Source organism: Raphanus sativus, chromosome 6, assembly GCF_000801105.2.
Source record: "Raphanus sativus cultivar WK10039 chromosome 6, ASM80110v3, whole genome shotgun sequence".
Classification (NCBI taxonomy): Eukaryota; Viridiplantae; Streptophyta; class Magnoliopsida; order Brassicales; family Brassicaceae; genus Raphanus; species Raphanus sativus.
The window spans coordinates 40,102,408-40,120,776 of record NC_079516.1 but is presented as its reverse complement, the minus strand read 5'-3'; the positions used below and the strand labels follow the sequence as shown (position 1 = coordinate 40,120,776).

The 18,369-nt window shown below is 34.0% G+C and overlaps 3 protein-coding genes across 3 annotated transcripts; 1 reads left to right on the top strand and 2 right to left on the bottom strand.

Annotated features, from left to right (window-relative positions):
• Window positions 1–516: 516 nt before the first annotated feature.
• Window positions 517–3,013, bottom strand: LOC108809642 (uncharacterized). The gene is made up of 8 exons (XM_018581790.2): window positions 2,697–3,013; window positions 2,389–2,533; window positions 2,140–2,308; window positions 1,619–1,883; window positions 1,283–1,548; window positions 971–1,186; window positions 793–895; window positions 517–671 (listed from the first exon to the last, which is right to left on the bottom strand). Exons 1-8 carry the CDS (start codon window positions 2,842–2,844, stop codon window positions 610–612), a joined length of 1,374 nt encoding a protein of 457 aa, XP_018437292.1. The 5' UTR covers window positions 2,845–3,013; the 3' UTR covers window positions 517–609.
• Window positions 3,014–8,600: 5,587 nt separating this feature from the next.
• On the top strand, window positions 8,601–9,556 carry LOC108809565 (uncharacterized). The gene has a single exon (XM_018581703.2). It carries the CDS (start codon window positions 8,697–8,699, stop codon window positions 9,261–9,263), a length of 567 nt encoding a protein of 188 aa, XP_018437205.1. The 5' UTR covers window positions 8,601–8,696; the 3' UTR covers window positions 9,264–9,556.
• A 6,661-nt stretch (window positions 9,557–16,217) lies between these two features.
• LOC108810139 (ervatamin-B) lies at window positions 16,218–18,037 on the bottom strand. The gene is made up of 2 exons (XM_018582268.2): window positions 17,568–18,037; window positions 16,218–16,816 (listed from the first exon to the last, which is right to left on the bottom strand). The coding sequence occupies exons 1-2, from the start codon at window positions 18,004–18,006 to the stop codon at window positions 16,218–16,220; spliced, it is 1,038 nt and encodes a 345-aa protein (XP_018437770.1). The 5' UTR covers window positions 18,007–18,037.
• Window positions 18,038–18,369: the final 332 nt, after the last annotated feature.

The following is an 18,369-nucleotide window of genomic DNA, read 5'->3' as shown; positions in this document are numbered from 1 at the left end:
GGTTTAAAATTGACATTATCGTATCAATCGGACAATAAATAATTGTATATGTCTTTAATAATTCCAACATTAAAATCCAAAGTTTTTGAATAGCAAAAATTTTGTACAGAATTATAAAATCAAAAATCAATAACACTAGATTTTGATAAAAATATGAAAATCTATAAACTAATAATACTAGATAATTATGCATTTTCATAATAATTATCAAAATTTTCAAATCTATTGTTATTGATTTATAGATTAATCTGACATTCTTATTAAAATTTAGTGTTAACTAGATTTGAAAATTCTATAAATATTTTCACACTAGACTTACAGATACTTTAAACCATTATACATTTTCATATATAAAATTTAGGGAAAATTGTTTTTTTTTGGTTACTGCCGTTACCAATCCTAAAAATTCTAATATAAAGATTGATCTTAGTTGTGTTTTGTTACTGTGTCGTAGGTTCCACGACACGTGGTGGTCCACGATTAATTTTTTTTTTAATGAGACGAAAAAAACTAATAAAATAATTTAAAAATTAAACTGAAAATCGCGCCAGTGTGGGAACACAATTGCATATGCTCTTAATAAACTAAGAAATACTGAACGGAACATGATCAGAGGACAAGAGGGTCGACTTCCGAGTTTCGCTCCTTCATGGGACTTCGCTCTTCTCCCTCTGCAAGTAAACAAACATACAAAGCTATTATGGTAAGTCATTACCATTTACCACAAAAGCTAACACAACTTGGAATCGTATTCTTTATATTTATAAGACCGTAAGAGAAGAAGTAACGCACTTGGGTTTTCGGTGATGACCATAAGCCGCCGTTGTAAAATGGAAGCTACGAAGAGGAAGATTGAGCACATACCAAACATGATTGTGATCGGAAACGCATCAACCTGCACAACCAACCACAAGATTTTTTTATAAGAAAACAGAAAAAGATTAAAGATGAAAACCGGACTTATTCTTACGTTGTACAAGACGATGCAGACAAAGAGGTTGAGCGGAACACGGAAGAAATTCATTATGGTGCTTCTTGCTTCTTCAGGGATATACTGTGATCTCATCTTCATTATCGATGCCCAAAATATCCCAATACAAGCTTCGAATACACAGAAACCAAGTAGCTGGATGGAGCAAGCTAGTGACAAGCCTTCCTCTTTCACCTTAGAAGGAGTCACCAAGACCTGAACAAACATGTTTTTATTATTATATAAAAAATGTTTGATTAAACATAAGAGATAAACCATATAGGTTCAGTCTTAAGACCCCTGAGGACATACACTTGTTGTAATGGGGAGCAGAAGAGAAGCAGCGGAGACTAGAAAGACGATTTGCATGTAGTTTTCTACTCTGAGAGATGAGCAAGCCATGAGACGAGCTGCAAGGGAGCTTCCCAACATCGAGGCCAACATGAGGGTTGCAAAGATGAAGCCGTGTGGAATGTCTTCATCGTTTGGGCTGAGAGCTGGTGTCCAGAGGAAAACAAATGTGTACATCGAGGCTTCAAACAGGGACTGAATAGCGCCCAGCAATGCAATCTTTTCATCTGAGCAAAAATAAAACAGTGTTAGAGATAATGAGCAAGCACAATTTATATTAACAGTTTTTGAACCTGCCTGAAGCAATTGTTATAGCAGCGAGTTTGAACTGAGTCATCAAATCTTTGCTGTCAGATCCGAAATTCTCAGACCATGTTGTCAATATGATGGCCATTCCAATGGCAAGAAAGCAAGCAGCGGCGTCAAAGGGAGCAACAGGACCGAAGGAAAAAGTGTCAACAAGTAGATTACCAAGCAACCCACAGAGAATAGCCACCAGACCACTCCCTAGGAAAGCAGTCTTTGAGAATGTCAGTGACAGCCACTGTTGGTCAAAGTTCCTCTGTTCATAAAGCAAAAAAAAAAGTCACATCAGCCATGGCTAAAACTAAGAGTTTCTACTTTCTTCTACATCCAACTTTGTATTAAAAAATTGCAAATGAAAACTTTGCTATGTTGTAGAACAATCTGATTTCGAGATTTTTACAGCCATCAAGAATTGAATGTGCCACTCATAGAGAAGCAGTCATTGCTTGGAGTTAGACTATGTTCTACTCATGATGATTCATAAGTAGAAAAAAATTAAAAGAAATGCTGACCTTGTTGTGCTCAGCAATGAGCCAAGATTCGAAGGCAGAAGACAAGAGAGAAGTAGCAATACCACCCAAGATACGACCCACCATCAAAACTCTGTACTGTGGAGAATGCTTGGTGATGCAGCTAAGTATGTAAACAATGCAGTATGTAACACATGCCCTCTTTCGACCCCTGAATCCAAAACACACAGATATAAAACGGAACTTGAACACAAAAAAAAAAAGAAAAGAAAAAAGAAAGATGATTCTCACTGTTTGTCAGCAAGAGAGCCAACAATGGTTCCAAAGAGCATAGAGGAGCCGAAACCAGCGATGAAAAGCTGACCAATATCTTGTTTACCAAAACCATAAGTGCTGTAAAGGTAATACACGTAAGGCCCTTGAAGCCAATCCCCAGCTGTAAAGCAACACAAACCATATATCATAATATGAATTTATCCATTTAACATCAGAACAAAAATCAAATATTAATCGCTTCATATTATTATCCAAGAAACTGGTGATACAATCTCATACAAATCTTTGTTCAAAAGCGAGTGTTGCGATGATGAAGTACGTACCCATCATGATGGAGAAGACGAGGATGTAATTGTTCTGGAAGGAATTGAAGGAAGAAGAAGTGTTTTGATCATTGTTTCTCTTGCTCATTTCCAAAGCCGCCACTACTGCAGCCATCACTCCGAACACCAAGTAGTAGAATACCTCCATCCTTGCTTCTCTCTCTCTCTCTCTCTCACTCAGAGTTCGAGAGTTAGGGACTGAGAAAGGAGATAAGGAGTGGAGAATGTATGTTGCGATTGTACCCAACCGAATATGGGAAGTAGCCTCTAAAACGCGGTTACACGTATACGTGAACGTGAGTGGCTGAGTTGGGGCCGGAGGCGGACAAATATGGAATGAAACTTTTTATGATAGTTCAGAGTTATGAGTTTTATCCGAATCAAAGAATGAATATACGAAAAACCCCAAAAAATCAAAACTCAAATAAAAATTCATACTAAACCTGAAGTCAATCCTGAATCAGTACCTAAAATACTTAACATTTCATCGATTACCCAAAATAAGTATCTACTAATATAAATAATTAACTCGAATATTTAATTTAATATATTTTGATATTTAATGTTATTTCTTCTTCTCTATTGTCAATTTTATCAGGTCTGATGTGTTTTCGCTTCAAATTTATTGGACATGATGTGTTCGTAATTTAGGGCTGGGCAAATTAACCGAACCCGAAAATCCGAACCGAATCCGATTTGATAAAAACGAATCCAAACCGATCCGAACCCGACATAAATACCGAATGGCTCTTGTTTTATGGTATTTTGGATTATGGGTATTATCCGAACCAAATCCGAATTTAAATCGATATCCGATAGAACCCGAAACATTCAAAACCCCCCAAAAAATCTTGTACTAAACATGATTTTAATTTCTGATATGTATCCAAAATACACTTAAATATATGAAACATCTAAATTATTATCTATTACATAAAAGTTGGTGGTTTTATAATATGGAAGTTTATGGTTGAAGATTGCGGTTGAAGTTTGAAGTTTTTTATATTTTGGTTTTGTGTTTATTGAACAATGCTTCTCATTTCATGAGAAATTGGTTTTTCGTTTTATGTTTTCATTTTTTTGGTTTTATTTCTATCGATAGATATGTTTATTTTATCGTTTGATTTTGAATGATCAAGGTTGATGTTTCTTTTTTATTTTTGAAGTTTTATTTATGTTTTTGGTTTTTGATTTCATTAAATAATATGTTTCTCATTCGGTTTTGGTTTTGGCTTTAGCTTTCTTTGAATTTTCTCATTTGTTTTATTTTATTTATATCAATAAAGATGTTTGGCTTTCGTTTTAAATTTTCGTCGTTTTATAATTGTTTTCTTTGGTTAGTGACAAAATTGATGCTTTTACTTACATACTTGTATTGCAAGTTACGATTTATTTAGATTTGTATTGGTTACATTTAGTATAAACGATATACTCAAGAACCGAAAGTCCGTTTGAAACCTAAACCTGATAGTATTTTGGGTTATACCAATACCAAAATAATTTACCAACCCCGATCCGAACCGAAGAGTACCCGAACCGGTCCCGAACCGAAGTTTTAAATTATCCGAATGGAACTGGTTTTCGGTAACCATGAAAACCCGAACCCGATTAAATTAAAACCGACACCCGAATAGTATCCCGGTTGCCCAGCCCTAGTTCGTACCAATGTTTTTAAATCCGCATCAGACGCTGAGCGGACAACCTTTCTGGTCACCAAGTTATTGGGTCGACCTTAGATGAACATCATGTTAATAAAGTAGTTAATTTATGATTAGAATTATATATTAGCTATTAGAAATATAAGAGATATTTCGCATTTCTTAAAAAAATATTTAAATTTGGTCTCTTTATTTTATTTTCATTTCACATTCAAAAAAAATTAAAAATAAAATTAAAATTTTTAATATTTTTGTAAGAAATTAGGAGTTATGACTTATAATAAAACATAATAAGACTTGAATATTATAAGACTTATATATTCATATCATTAAATAAATTAAATAAAAATGAAAATAAACCAACAATAAACATCAAGATTGTAATACATTTTTGATAACAAAATAAATTAATACCAAATCTCATTAACTAATTTTCGTTCTTTTTATTATTGTTAACTATATAATTTTTTCAGGTGGCATAATGAAATGTTTATCAAAATATAAATATCATGATAAAACAGTTTAGTCGATATTATATGCGATTTTACAAAATTAAATAATGTCAATGAAATTGATTTACAAGAAAGACATGTAAAATCAATAAAATAAAATAAAAGCATATGAATTACGATAAGAATAAAAAACAGTTTCTAAGACAGAGGTTGTGTTTCAAGAAAAAGACAGAATTTAGAGTCTAGAAAGCTAAAACAAATGATATTCACAAATTAACAAATTAACAAAATTTTAAAAGAAAGTTGAATGAGATATAAATTATATGTGGGCAGTAAGAATTACGATAATTTCAAGAGAAAATTAAAAGCTTAAAAAATAAAAAATAACATTTTTATTAAGAATACAATACATATTTAATAAAATAATTAAAAAATCTAACAAAAACTAATAAAATTACTCATTAGTTCATCCGTTAGTTCAACCGATAGTCAGGTTGTCAGGTTAGGAGGTTTTAGTGGATTTTAGCAGGGTTTTAATTAACAGATATATCTTAAACCCTAAATTGGACTTTGTGGATCACCGGATTTACTGGTCAGGCCGTGGGTCTAGGTCGGGCGTAAAAACACTTGTTTGTACTTTAAGTTTTGTTCTCTAATTTCATTCTCCTTATTCTCTAATTTTACTCTCTAGTTTCGCTTGTTGAAAATTATACTAAAACCAAAAAGAATCGTGATAAAAGCATTTTTTCATTTCAAGTTTTTGATATTTGGTCTTTGTTTACTGGATTTTTATTTGGTTTTCGAAATTAAATAAGTATAAAACAATATTTTAGAATCGAAGAGCCCAATTAAAATTTGAAATCCTAAATTATATTAGATTTTACTGGTTTTTAGAAATATTACTAAAGCCTAATCCGAGTAAACCCGAATCGAATCTGAACTGAACTTTCAATATCTGAATGGGACTAAATTTCATAAATCCAAAAACTCGAAATCCGACCTGAGATCGCCGAGACCTGATCGATCCCCTAAATGCCCAGCCCTAAGTATTAATTATTATCACTTTTAAATTATAATTCATGTATGTAAACGGTTCAAACCAAATAACAAATCGTTGGTTATTACATGGAAACTAAGAAATCAATTAGAGGCTCTTGACATCGTTGCCAAAGCACCTCCATAAGGTCAGGTTTTCCGTTTGCACGTATGAAACCCCTCATGTGCACAGATATACATCCCAGAATTGAGCTTTCGTCTGAGAGTTTCTCATGAAACTAGGAAAGCTTCAAACTAGTCTGGTGAAACGGACACCACCTGGATTCCCATTTTTCGCTTCTAGCATCCTGCACAAACTCCATAAGCAACACATTCTGCACACAATCCATAGACAACACACTCATTTGGCTTTAGAGAAATAAAGGTTAGAACATTGTAAGATTGATGCATAAAAATAAACCGGGTAAGAAAATATTTTATTGGAGGATCAATCTTCATTTCTTCCTCGATCTCTAATACTCTATGGAGTTTCCAGTGTCAATTTCAAAACTTAATCTCACAACATTATTAATCTTAACACAAAATAATGGTTTCAAACATTTATCTTTATTTAATGTTTTGTTTAGTGAAAAGGTGTAATGGATGTGTTAGTTGTCCATGTTCACGTAGTAGTTAGTTTGTTTCTAGTTTTGTATTTAAGCATGAATTGGGAGGAGAATGAAGAGTAATTCTTGGGTTCACTCCCTAGGGTGAACCTGTAGGTTCACCCACCAATAGGATTTCACCATTTTGTATTTAATATTTTTTAAAAAAGGAAACAAAATATTATCATATTTTTAGAACTAAAAGATAAGAATAAATAAAAAATAATATTAATTGAAAGAAAAAAGAACTTTAAAAATAATTTTAGTGTCATCGACAAAACACTAAACCCTAAATACTAAACCCTAAACCCTAAATTCTATACCCTAAATGCTATACCCTAAACCCTTGGGTAAATATTAAACATTTGGATAAATTTTAAATCATAGGGTTTATGATTTATCCAAGGGTTTAAGATTTACCCAGGGGTTTAGGGTATAGTATTTAGGGTTTAGGGTTTAGTGTTTTGCTGACGGTACTAAAATTAATTTAAAAAATCAATGATTTAGAATTTGTCCAAAAAAAAAGAATTTGTCCAAGGATTTAGGATTTACCCAATGGTTTAGGGTTTAGGATTTAGGGTTTAGGGTCTAGCATTTTGCTGATGGTATTAAAAAAAAGTATTAAAAAAAAGTTTTAATATTTTTTTGCAACTATTATTATTTTTTATTTTAATTCTTGAGCTTTTATCTTTTAATTTTAAAAGAAAAACATAATATAACTTGACAATATTTTATTTCCTTTTTAAGAGATATTGAATATAAAATGGTGAAATCCTATTGGTGGGTGAACTTCTAGGTTCACCCTAGAGAGTGAACCCAAGAATTACTCGAGAATGAATGTGAAAAGAAATTTGTTTCTAGTTTTGGAGTTATTCCTTGGGTTCACTCTCTAGGGTTCACTCCCTAAATTGTCATTTTAGATTTAGTATCTTTTAATTAAGGAAACAAATAACTTGTCAAATTATATTATCTTTTCAAAATAAAATTTAAAAACAAATAAAAATAGTATATAAAAACGAATTTAAAAAAATAATGTTGTCAACTAAACCCTAAACTCTAATACTAAACCCTAAACTCTAATCCTAAACCCTAAACCCTTGGGTAACCCCTAAACCCTTGGGTAACCCCTAAACCCTTGGAAAAACACTAAACATGTTGTCAACAAAATACTAAATCCTAAATTCTAATCCTAAACCCTAAACCCTTGGGTAAACCCTAAACCCTTGGGTAAACTCTAACCCTTGGAAAAACAATAAACATTTGGATAAATTCTAAACTATAAATCTTAAACACTAAACTCTAAATCTTATAAATAAATATTTTTTAAAAATAATATTTTTTAGAACTATTGTTATTTTTATTTATTTAATCTTTTTATTTATTTTAAAAGCATAACATAATTTGGCAAATTATTTTGTTTCCTTAATTAAAAGATACTAGATTTAAAATGACAACTTCCTATTGGTTGGTGAACCTAAATGTTGTTGTTTCCTTAATTAAAAGATACTAGTTTTTGTTTTTAAAATGCTGTCGTTTATTATTTTCAATTTTCCTCATTCTATTTTTCTTTGGAAACTAAATCTCTTTATTTTCTTGGGAAATTTTAATAGAGTTGATGACCATTGGTTGACCTACCAGTATGGTTGATCACCACACTCACATCTTGGTAACCAAAGCTGATTGTTTCCAAAAGTCTGCAACATTTATTAATTGATCCCATGTACCAAACTCATTGTTAAGTTTTAATCGTGGGACCTTTTCTATATTTAAATCCCTAATCATAACAAATTAATACGACTGAGTGTTTACGTCTACCAAAAGATTTTTGTATTTAAAAAAAAAAAGATTTTCGTATAATTTCACATAAACACTCCCACTTAAGTTAGTTCTTAAACACATTATGAAAAGTAAGATGGCAAAACAATATTAAAGAAATGCAACAAACTTACATTGGAAAGGCTTCAAACCAAAGGAACTGAGAAATGTAGTCTATAAGCATAACATCATTGCCTTCAACCAAATCACCAAACAAATTTTCATAATCATTTTTTTCTTACGTTAATCACGAAAACGCGATCATTATTGGCGTGTACCATCATAATATAAAGAAGGCTAACAACTACGTTTTGGAACATATACAATAATTCTATGGAGACAAAGACGTACGTGTAGAGATAAAGAGTATAAATGTTCATATCATATCACCAATTAGCTTATTCTTGAGCATACCATTAAACAACTTTGTAAACAATGACATTCGTTCACCTACTCGTCTCTCTTCTCATCTGCATTACCTTCACGTCTTCCCTCTCCGTCGTCCCTGACCCATCAACACAAGACCTAATCAACAGAATCTGCAAACAAACAATCGACTTCAAGTTCTGTAATAAAACCATCACATCTCAGCTAATCAGACGACGTACCTCCATCAAGACAATAGCGAAGCTGACTGCGGCAAAAGCATGGATCAACGCCATAGAAACGCTTGACAACATCGAAGGCTCTCTTCTTCTCAAAGCCAAAGATCCTCGAAGCAAAGCAGAGTTTTCTGCTTGCAGGAAAGCGTATAGATTGGTGGATGCTCATCTCGACAACGCGTTGAAGTATTTGTATCTTAAAGATTATCGGTTCATGAGAGCGTATCAAGCTCTTGCGCTTGTGAATATTTCGATGTGTAGGACGAGTTTCTTTCACCCTACGCCTATGGTATATGCGAATTGGAATATGAGGATCTTGACGGATATAGCAATTTATGCTGGCAAGATTCTTGCTCCTCCTCCTCCCCTAAGGACCAAGACCAAGAAGAAGACGCCATGAGGGTCATTGTTTCGGAGTCGAAGCTTGATTTTGTTATTTCTTATTATTGAATCCAATAGTTTTTTTCAGATTTATTCAAACAAATTTTTAGATTTTTATATACCGTAGATGTAAAAATCACTTCGATGGCATCATTTTTGTTTTTACTGTTACATTTCTTTATCTTGTTTTCGTTGGTAGACATTCATGTAATGTTGTTAATAATTCTAGCTAGCTCCATTATAATATCTGGGCAGAAAATAGCAGAATTGTATTTTTCGTAATGCTTTGGCAATAAATTTCCACACACAAAACGTGTATTAGTAATTAATTATCACTATTTCAGTGTTAAAATGAATTGTTAAAGTTTTTGATAAATTGGTTAAGATTTAAAAAAACACAAATGTAAAATTTAGAGGTAACTGAGCATCCTCCTTATAATTGATTTGGTGAATCATATCACTGTCAATAGTTTCCACAGATTATAATGTATGTGTTATGTACCGATATATATGATCGACATATTCTATTTCATCATTATCTACTTCTAGTTTGGTGTTTATCTTATAGTTAGGATAACTACATGTATCATGTATATATACGACTGTTTAGTCGATGATCAGAGTAATTTTTCCCATTCATTATTCAACACGTTATCAGCACGATACGATCTCCAAAAACCCGAGTTACCAAAAACCCTAAAAACGGTGCATCTTAAAATTGCTCTATCTCTCCAACCGTAAGGATCCAGACAACGAGCCACATATCAAATCGAAGCTCTCGACGAAACGAATCCAACGCCGTAAACCTCGTATCAATCCGATCTTGGACGCTCCCTCACGCTCTGTTTCAATACGCGCCGCCAGTAACCCTAAAAACCCTAATTTCGGCGCAACTTCAAATCGATCGATCTCTTCAACCCTGAAAAACCTGACGACGAGTAATATATCCAATTGAAGCTCTTGACGAGACGAATCCAACGCCGTCGGCCTCGCCTCTATCTGATTCCGGACGCGCCCTCACACTCTATTCTAAGACGCGCCGTCGAGTGACCTAAAACCCTGAAATTCTAAAACTCATCTGACGACTTCAAACCGTTCGTTCTCTCAAACCGTAAGGATCCAGGCGACGTGTAATATATCAAATTGAAGCTCTTGACGTGAAGAATCCATCGCCGCAAACTTCGTATCAATCCGATCTGACACGCGCCCTCAAGCTCCGTTCCAACCCGCGCCGTCAACTACTCTAAAACCCTAATCAAAAAACCTAAACTGCAGCCTCTCTCTATACTTTGTTATGTTCTGCGATTTGCTTCATCTATCTATACTAACTTGTTTTGATTCGTTTTTGATTAAGGTTTCTAAAGATACAAGAGGTTTTTGCTCAACCTAGCACACGCGACCAGCTCCTGATCCGTTCTCGGTGGTCCAAATCTACACTTCAAAGTTCTAAAGGTAAACTTTGAAACCCTAAAAGAAATCATAATCGAACATGGTTGATTGATAAAGGAATGACCATTAAAATTTTGCAAAACCCCAAATCAAACCCTAGCAAAGATTAATAGGTCCAAATCCTTCCATGAGTAAATCGAAACTCTTAAACCAAAAGTTCGATATGAGATTGTTTTACAATTAAAATCGAAACCACAATGGTTTCTAAATCTCAAAACCCCCTTGATCTGAATGATCAAATCGAATCCTTAAACCTAGAAATCGATCAATCCCCTAAAACATAAACAAGATCGGTTTTCATCCAAAAACATCTAATTTTTTTTAATGATTCCGACTTGAATATTGATCTGATTGTCTAGTTTGATTTTTTTTTAAAGTTGTTCTTGATGTTTAGAACTGCTTAGGATTGAGAATTATACAAACCCTATTTTTTTATGAAATCCGATTGCAAATAGGTGTTTTTCGATTGAAATTGTTAAATTTTAGTCTACTTGCTAGATGATTTCCCTGATCAATGTCGAAATTGACTTGAATCATTAGGGATTGATAAAAAGAAAAAAAAAATTATAGAAATTTTCTAGATTGCTAGATTGAAAGAAAAATCGGATTGCATTGCATAAATTTAAAGGTTGAAAGAAACCAAAGTTGCATTGCTATATTGACTAAAATAAATCGGATTAGATTATATAATTTAGAGGTTGAAAGAAACCAAATCACATTGCATAACTAAAAGGTTGAAAGAAACCAAAATGCATTGTTTGAATCTGATTATAAGTCAAATAATAAGACTCTATAATCTATATTTTCAGATGTCAAATTTGGATTATCCAGCCCTTAATCTCTCTGGAGATAATTATGTAAAATGGGCCATGAACACTGCAAGTGTCCTGAAGATAAGAGGACTTGACAGATGTATCATCAAAGGCGAGTATGCAACTGAAAATGAAAAATATGGGGCAGTAACAATTTTTCGCCAACATCTCACTGAGGATCTCAGAGATCAGTATCTAAATATTGAGAATCCTCTAGACCTTTGGACAGAGTTAAAATCCAGATACACAATAGTGTTATTACCAAAGGCTAGGCATGAGTGGATAAATCTCAGATTTCAGAACTTTAAGTCCGTAGATGAATATAACTCAGCTCTAATCAAAATCGTTTCTAAATTGAAACTATGTGGTGAAGAGGTAACAGAGGAAGATTTACTGGAAAAGACATTCCTCACAGCTGATCCAAGGGATCTATTGTTACAATATACATACAAAAAAAAAAAAGTTTCACCACTTATACGAATTTGATCTCGTATCTATTACAAGCTGAGAAGAATAATGAGATACTAAAGAAAACCAGTGAGATGAGACTTCCTGAAGCCAATAAGGCTAGAGAGAATAAGGATGAATCCAAAGAAGCCATGTCCAGAATAATAAAGGGAATTGTCGGCTTGATTTATGTTTTGATTTGCTTGTCATTTACAATTTTATTATAAGAGTTGTTTTATTTTTATATTATCTTATTTGATTTGCTTGATAATTTCTTGATTGATAAATGACAAAATAAAAATTTAAAAATGAGTATAGAAATTAAAATTATCCGACCAAAGGCATTGCCTAAAAGAGGCATGAATTATTCACCCAAACAAAAGTCCCATTTGAGTTATAAAATTTTGAAAAGTGAATGGTTTCCACATTGAACCAATAGGCAAAAGAAATATAAGTTCCTTAAGATTATAAAGAAAGTAAAAATTGCCCAAGGCATAAAAATGGTCGAGACTGTACTCCCAACTGATCTAAACTATGCTAAAATATCAGTATGATAAAGGCAAAAGGCCTAGGTAACCAGATAGGTTGACCACAAAATTTTATACACTTTATGGCATGACTGGACTAGCCATCCAGGTCTTTAAAATTGATGCAAAGATTGATATCAAAAAAGGCACAAAAGAGTTATCCCATAGAATCTCACGTTGTGTAACATGTACACAAGGGAAACTCAATAGGCTATAATGTTCCAAGCATCTAAAAGATTTATAGCATGTTCATGAGGGGGAGAAATGACACTCCCGTGGTCCATGAACAACACTAAAAATCCGAGTGACATGGTCTATGACCATGATAGAACTTGGCCGAATTCTTTGTGATACAAAGATCACTAGCTAATGCTTGGGAACACATGGATTTACATGTAATAAAAATATGCATCAAGCCATATAAAGTGAACATAGATATTCCCATCTAAGAATGATAAAGGATCATGATCCAGACATAGACCATCCTAAGAGATTATGTATAGACCACCACAATAATATGTGCCGTCTAGGATGGAACCTCATAAGAAGATGAGATAAGATTGGGAATATATGTTGGATATGAGAATACTTTCTCCCACGATTTTATAAGAAACCTTGAGCCAAATATGGGTGATCAGATTAAGGCCAGGTTCACGGATTGTATGATTAAATCCGACTATCCAACATCAGGGGGAGAAAGAAATAAGCTGGTACAAGTATAAAGAAATGGAATGATATTAACCATCCTTGTCTTGGCAAGATCCCCGGACCAGAGAATATGATTTAAGATGTCCAAAGAAAGATCATACAAAGCTAGCTAAAAGAATGACAGACAGATTAGACCCGAAAAGAAAAGAAAAAGAATGACTAAGTCATACCAGCTTAAGCACCACGAAATTAATGTCCTAGAAGAGACATAATCAAGTTGCTATAGAGTCTAAAGATAGACCAATATGTTCCATAAGATAAGGAACCTCAGAAATGAAAAGAAAGGTGCATAGAAATGACATATCTGAGGTCATAAGAGAAACCAGACCAGACATTGAGATAAGGCTGCGCAGCTAAACATCTAAGATACCAGACCATGTAGTTTGGGACGCCAAACTGCAAGGTAAATGAAGGTTCTTAGTAAGAATGAAATCTCTAATCGATTAGTTCATGTCTGGAACACAATGGAACACTATAAAAGAAGTGTCGACACATAAAAGATAAAGATGCATAAGGAAATAGCACTTGAGTTTAAAAGATATAAGCGAGGATCAGAACCCACGAGAATACAAGAATGCATTCATAGACTAAAGGAAACCGTGGGGGTTCAAAGAAAGATTCAAAGAATCTATAAAAGAGATGGGTGTATTGGCCATATATAGAAACACCATCTGATAAGATAAAACCAGTGAAAAATAGGTCTTGTGTGGGAAAAAAAAGAAATCGTGAGACATGGACTAAGGTGTTCATATTCCTATTTAAAGCATTCAAGGAATGACTTGATTACACAAGGATACTCACAGAGACCAAGGAACAGATTATAAGGAGATGTACTCCTATGTGGTGGATGCTACTACAAATTCGAAAATGATAAAGGTCTGGATATAAGAAAAGAGAAATGTAGTAAGCAGCATGATTGATCACTGGATAAAGATGATAATAGTATCAGAAAGATGAGAAAAGAAATTCTCATAGAATAGTTTTGTTCCTAAGCTATTCATGGACTGAAATAAGGCAGCTGCAAATGATAAAGAAAGACTAAGAGAATACTTAGTACAATCAGTCCATAGATCCTTATAGAGGATATTATAATTCCTTGTGTTTATGTTTATATCAAACCAACCTAAAGAAAGGTTCAATGGTTCAATGATTTCAATGATACAAGTTATCAATTGATTTTGGACAGAATATGATGGGACTAGAAATCATAGCCGTGTATGAGTTGAGATCAGCACGCCACAATTACATGGTGTAATGTGAGATGGTTGCAGGAGAAGGCAAAGAGAACCATTAATTCTCATGCCAAAGACCATCCGGCTCCATACATCCCAATCGTCCATAAGAATAACCAAAAGTAGTGTGGTGAATTGGTTCAGATCGACCATATCGACCAGCATGCGTAATATGGCTAATGGAAAGATCGACCAGTATATGGTAGTATCATAAAACGTGTGGTCAAGTACCAAATGAAGTATATGAGACTAATGAATGTCTATACATCAGTAAAGAAAGAAAGGAACCAATCATCATAAGAGTGGTCGAGGTTTATGGTCCAACCAAGTTCCACCAAAGTATAAGGTAGACCACATCATTATATCAGGCTGCAATACCTTAGCCATATATGAGTATATTGGCGTGTGATGACAAGGTCTATGACTTAACATGTATGTTTTCGAAAACATAGCATTGTCTACGACAAAATGAAAGAAGTCATGAGACATCATCTAGAGATAGTGACCAGAAGAATGTATGAGTCAATAATAAAATGAAAGTATCCATAGTATGGCAAAGCCATGAGACTAGAGGAACCGTGGGACATGAGAGGACCTGCAAGAAAGATTTAATCGCAGGATAGAGGTACATCCAAGTACCGGTCGAGTACTATCCGAGTACTGATTGAGCATCATCCATCCGACCAGAACATGAAGACATTGTCGAGTGGTCAGCATCAAAGGAGCACGTCTTGACCATGTCCAAATGAAGTTCCAGAAGGCCGGCGAAATTACAAAGTATTACAAGGAGCTCATCGACCAGATAGGAATGCATCGTCCAAAGATCTCCAGTGATGCATTCATCAGGGGGAGTTCATGTGTTGTACTCTTTTTCCTTATCCATGGTTTTGTCCCACTGGATTTTCCTAGAAAGGTTTTAATGAGGCAACATCAAAAACATGAATGAACTCTGAACCAGATGTGTCGATCAAGGGGGAGTGTTATGTACCGATATATATGATCGACATATTCTATTTCATCATTATCTACTTCTAGTTTGGTGTTTATCTTATAGTTAGGATAACTACATGTATCATGTATATATACGACTGTTTAGTCGATGATCAGAGTAATTTTTCCCATTCATTATTCAACAGTATGCTTGTATTACTTGCCCAAAAGAAACATATATATCATATCTCCGTCAATAGTTTTCCACACATTATAATGTACGCTTGTATTAATGACCAAAATATTTTTCAAGTCGAAAGAATGAGAACGGGAGGTGTGAGGCAAGGGCCACTTAAAGATCATAGAAGCTTCGGTTTTGGAAGAAACATCTTCAAGATGACTTTTAGAAAGAACTTAAAATCAAATCCTTGTGGGTTTATCTTTTAGACCCAAAATAGATTATACATTTATACTATACTAATTGTTTGCGGAAGAGTTGGACACAAACTTGAAAAGCCTAAAGATGTAAATCATCTCTTTGAAATTGATAAAGACAGGAGTGCCACAGTTCAACCTCAAGCCGATGTTATGTGTCATCATCATTTTAATGAATCTATAGCCAGGTTTAATAACATGATAAGACTAGTCAATATATGTGGACTTAAGATCTAATAATTACCATAAAATAGTTATATATTACTACACCAACGTCATACATGACATACATGGTTCCATGAACATAAATTCCAAAATAGAAAATAGCCAACGAAAACGCCAGAATATAGTTTCATAAGATATCCGATATGGGTGTTGTCAATTACTATGAACAAACCCATGTAAATATATTTGAACAACAACATAGCAGGATTCATGCAAGTGGATAGTAAGCAAAATGGGCCAAACCGCACGTTCCTTCAGGTGCATCCACGTCTCTCTTGATTCTCATGTAACCATTTTCTCCCCAGTTTTCTCCCCATGAGTTCTTCAATAACCAGTACTTAGTCCCTTCTTCACTAATCCCATAACCAACAATTGTAACCGCATGATTCTGGTGCGTCCCACAGTACTCTCCGTCAAATATCCCCCCGGAGTATTGCATAAACGCAGCCCCTGACCCAGCTATCGCCACAGAAATAGGCTGTTGAGACACAGCCTTTAGCAATGCTTCCTCATCATTACTTGGGACCGTCTCGTATCCACTGATGGTAGCAGCAACGAAATCAGTAGATTGGGTGGCTGAAGAACATGTTCCTTGTGATTCTTGGTAAGGATAGTTATCCTCCGTGGTGATTCCTTGGTTGTTAATAATGTACTCGAAAGCTTTTGACATTATCCCTCCATTGCATCCATTGTTAAAGTCTCTACTACAATCCACCAGCTGCTGTTCCGACAGGGATACAAGCTCACCTTTTGCAATCTTTGTAATGCCTTCAACGGCCGCCACCGCCGAGAAAGCCCAGCAACATCCTGTTTCATTTCCAGAAATTTCATTTTATATTCTCTCTTGAAATGTGATAAGAAGAAATACACGAAATTTTGATGCATGTGGGCTAATGATTGCACCAACGTTCAAGAAATCGGTGGATAGCAATTAGGTGCTAAGATAAACGTATAGGCGGATTATTCACATATATGTCAGTGAATTCTTTATTTAATATATGGTTTATATTTATATTACATATATTATGTTTTTGGTGCTTAATTTCAAATTACTTTAATGAGTACATAAAAATTAGATAGCAAAAAAAAAAAACAAATTTGAAGAAAAAAGATAATCATTTATTTATAGAAATAATTGATGGTGAAGATGATAAATTAAATCAGTCGTCATCCAATTTTATGTTAATTGATTCAACTGATTTAAACTAGTTTAAATTGATTTAAATATTTAAATATTTAAATATTTAAATATTTAAATTGATTTAAATCATTTTAACCGATTTAAGCTATTTAAATAAGATTTTTAGAAAATTGTTTCTTATTACCGATTTGCCGTAAAGGCAGGACACCTAAGGTGGCACCTGAACTTTAGAAAATTCTATGTAAGTATATGATCTTATTAAAATAATATGTTATTTTATCGATTTGTGTCAAATTTTAAACTGGTTTAAATTGAGACCGAAAAAATTTATTAATTTATAGAGATTATTAATTTACAGAGTATAAATATATAGATTTTTTCTACTGTATATAGTATATAGTTATAATAACTGATTACCACATTGGCCTTGGTTCTTAACGGATGTAACGGCCCCCTCCCGTCTCCAGTCCAAGCTCTCACCGGTTTCACTGACATTTTCAAATCTAAACGACATAGTCTTGTCGGTTTCTGAAAGTTCTTTTGTACCTTCGGGGACCACAAGCCCCATGTACTTCGCCCGGAACTCCTCTTCGGTGAGATCAGAAAACTGGTTGACATCTAACTTGAACGTTATGTTCGTATTCATGTTGAAAGTCTCAACGAACTCTAAGTTCTTCTTAAAGATCTCGAATCTACTCGCTTGTTCAGAATTGTCGGAGTAAACACGATGGAATCGAGACATCCATTGGTCATGTTTCTCTATGGCAGAAGCTTCGAAGAGTCCTCCACGAGATGTGGCTCCAAAGGTTATGTAACTCAGAACAATGGACAGAATCAAGAAAACGATCGAAGCCATTCTTTTAGATAGAGAAAAGATGAGATGTTATTTTTTTTGAAAACTGGCCGAGAAAAGATGAGATGTTTTGATACAAATGCTTTGGTTTATATAACTTGGTTGCCAAGAAAGTATGGTAACATTAGAGATAAATGTTATGATCAGTGAGGTGCATATACGTAGTGCATGTTCCGAATTGATGCTTCATGGATTGATAATGGCAGCGTTAGTGGCTTAGGATGGAGTTTCAAGAACCATATGGGCTATGTATCCTTTGGACAAAGGGCATGTAGCAGGAGCCTATCAGCACTACACGCTGAGATGGAAGGTTTACTCTGAGCAGTTTCATGTATGAGGAACATGAGGATAACCACGATAAGCTTC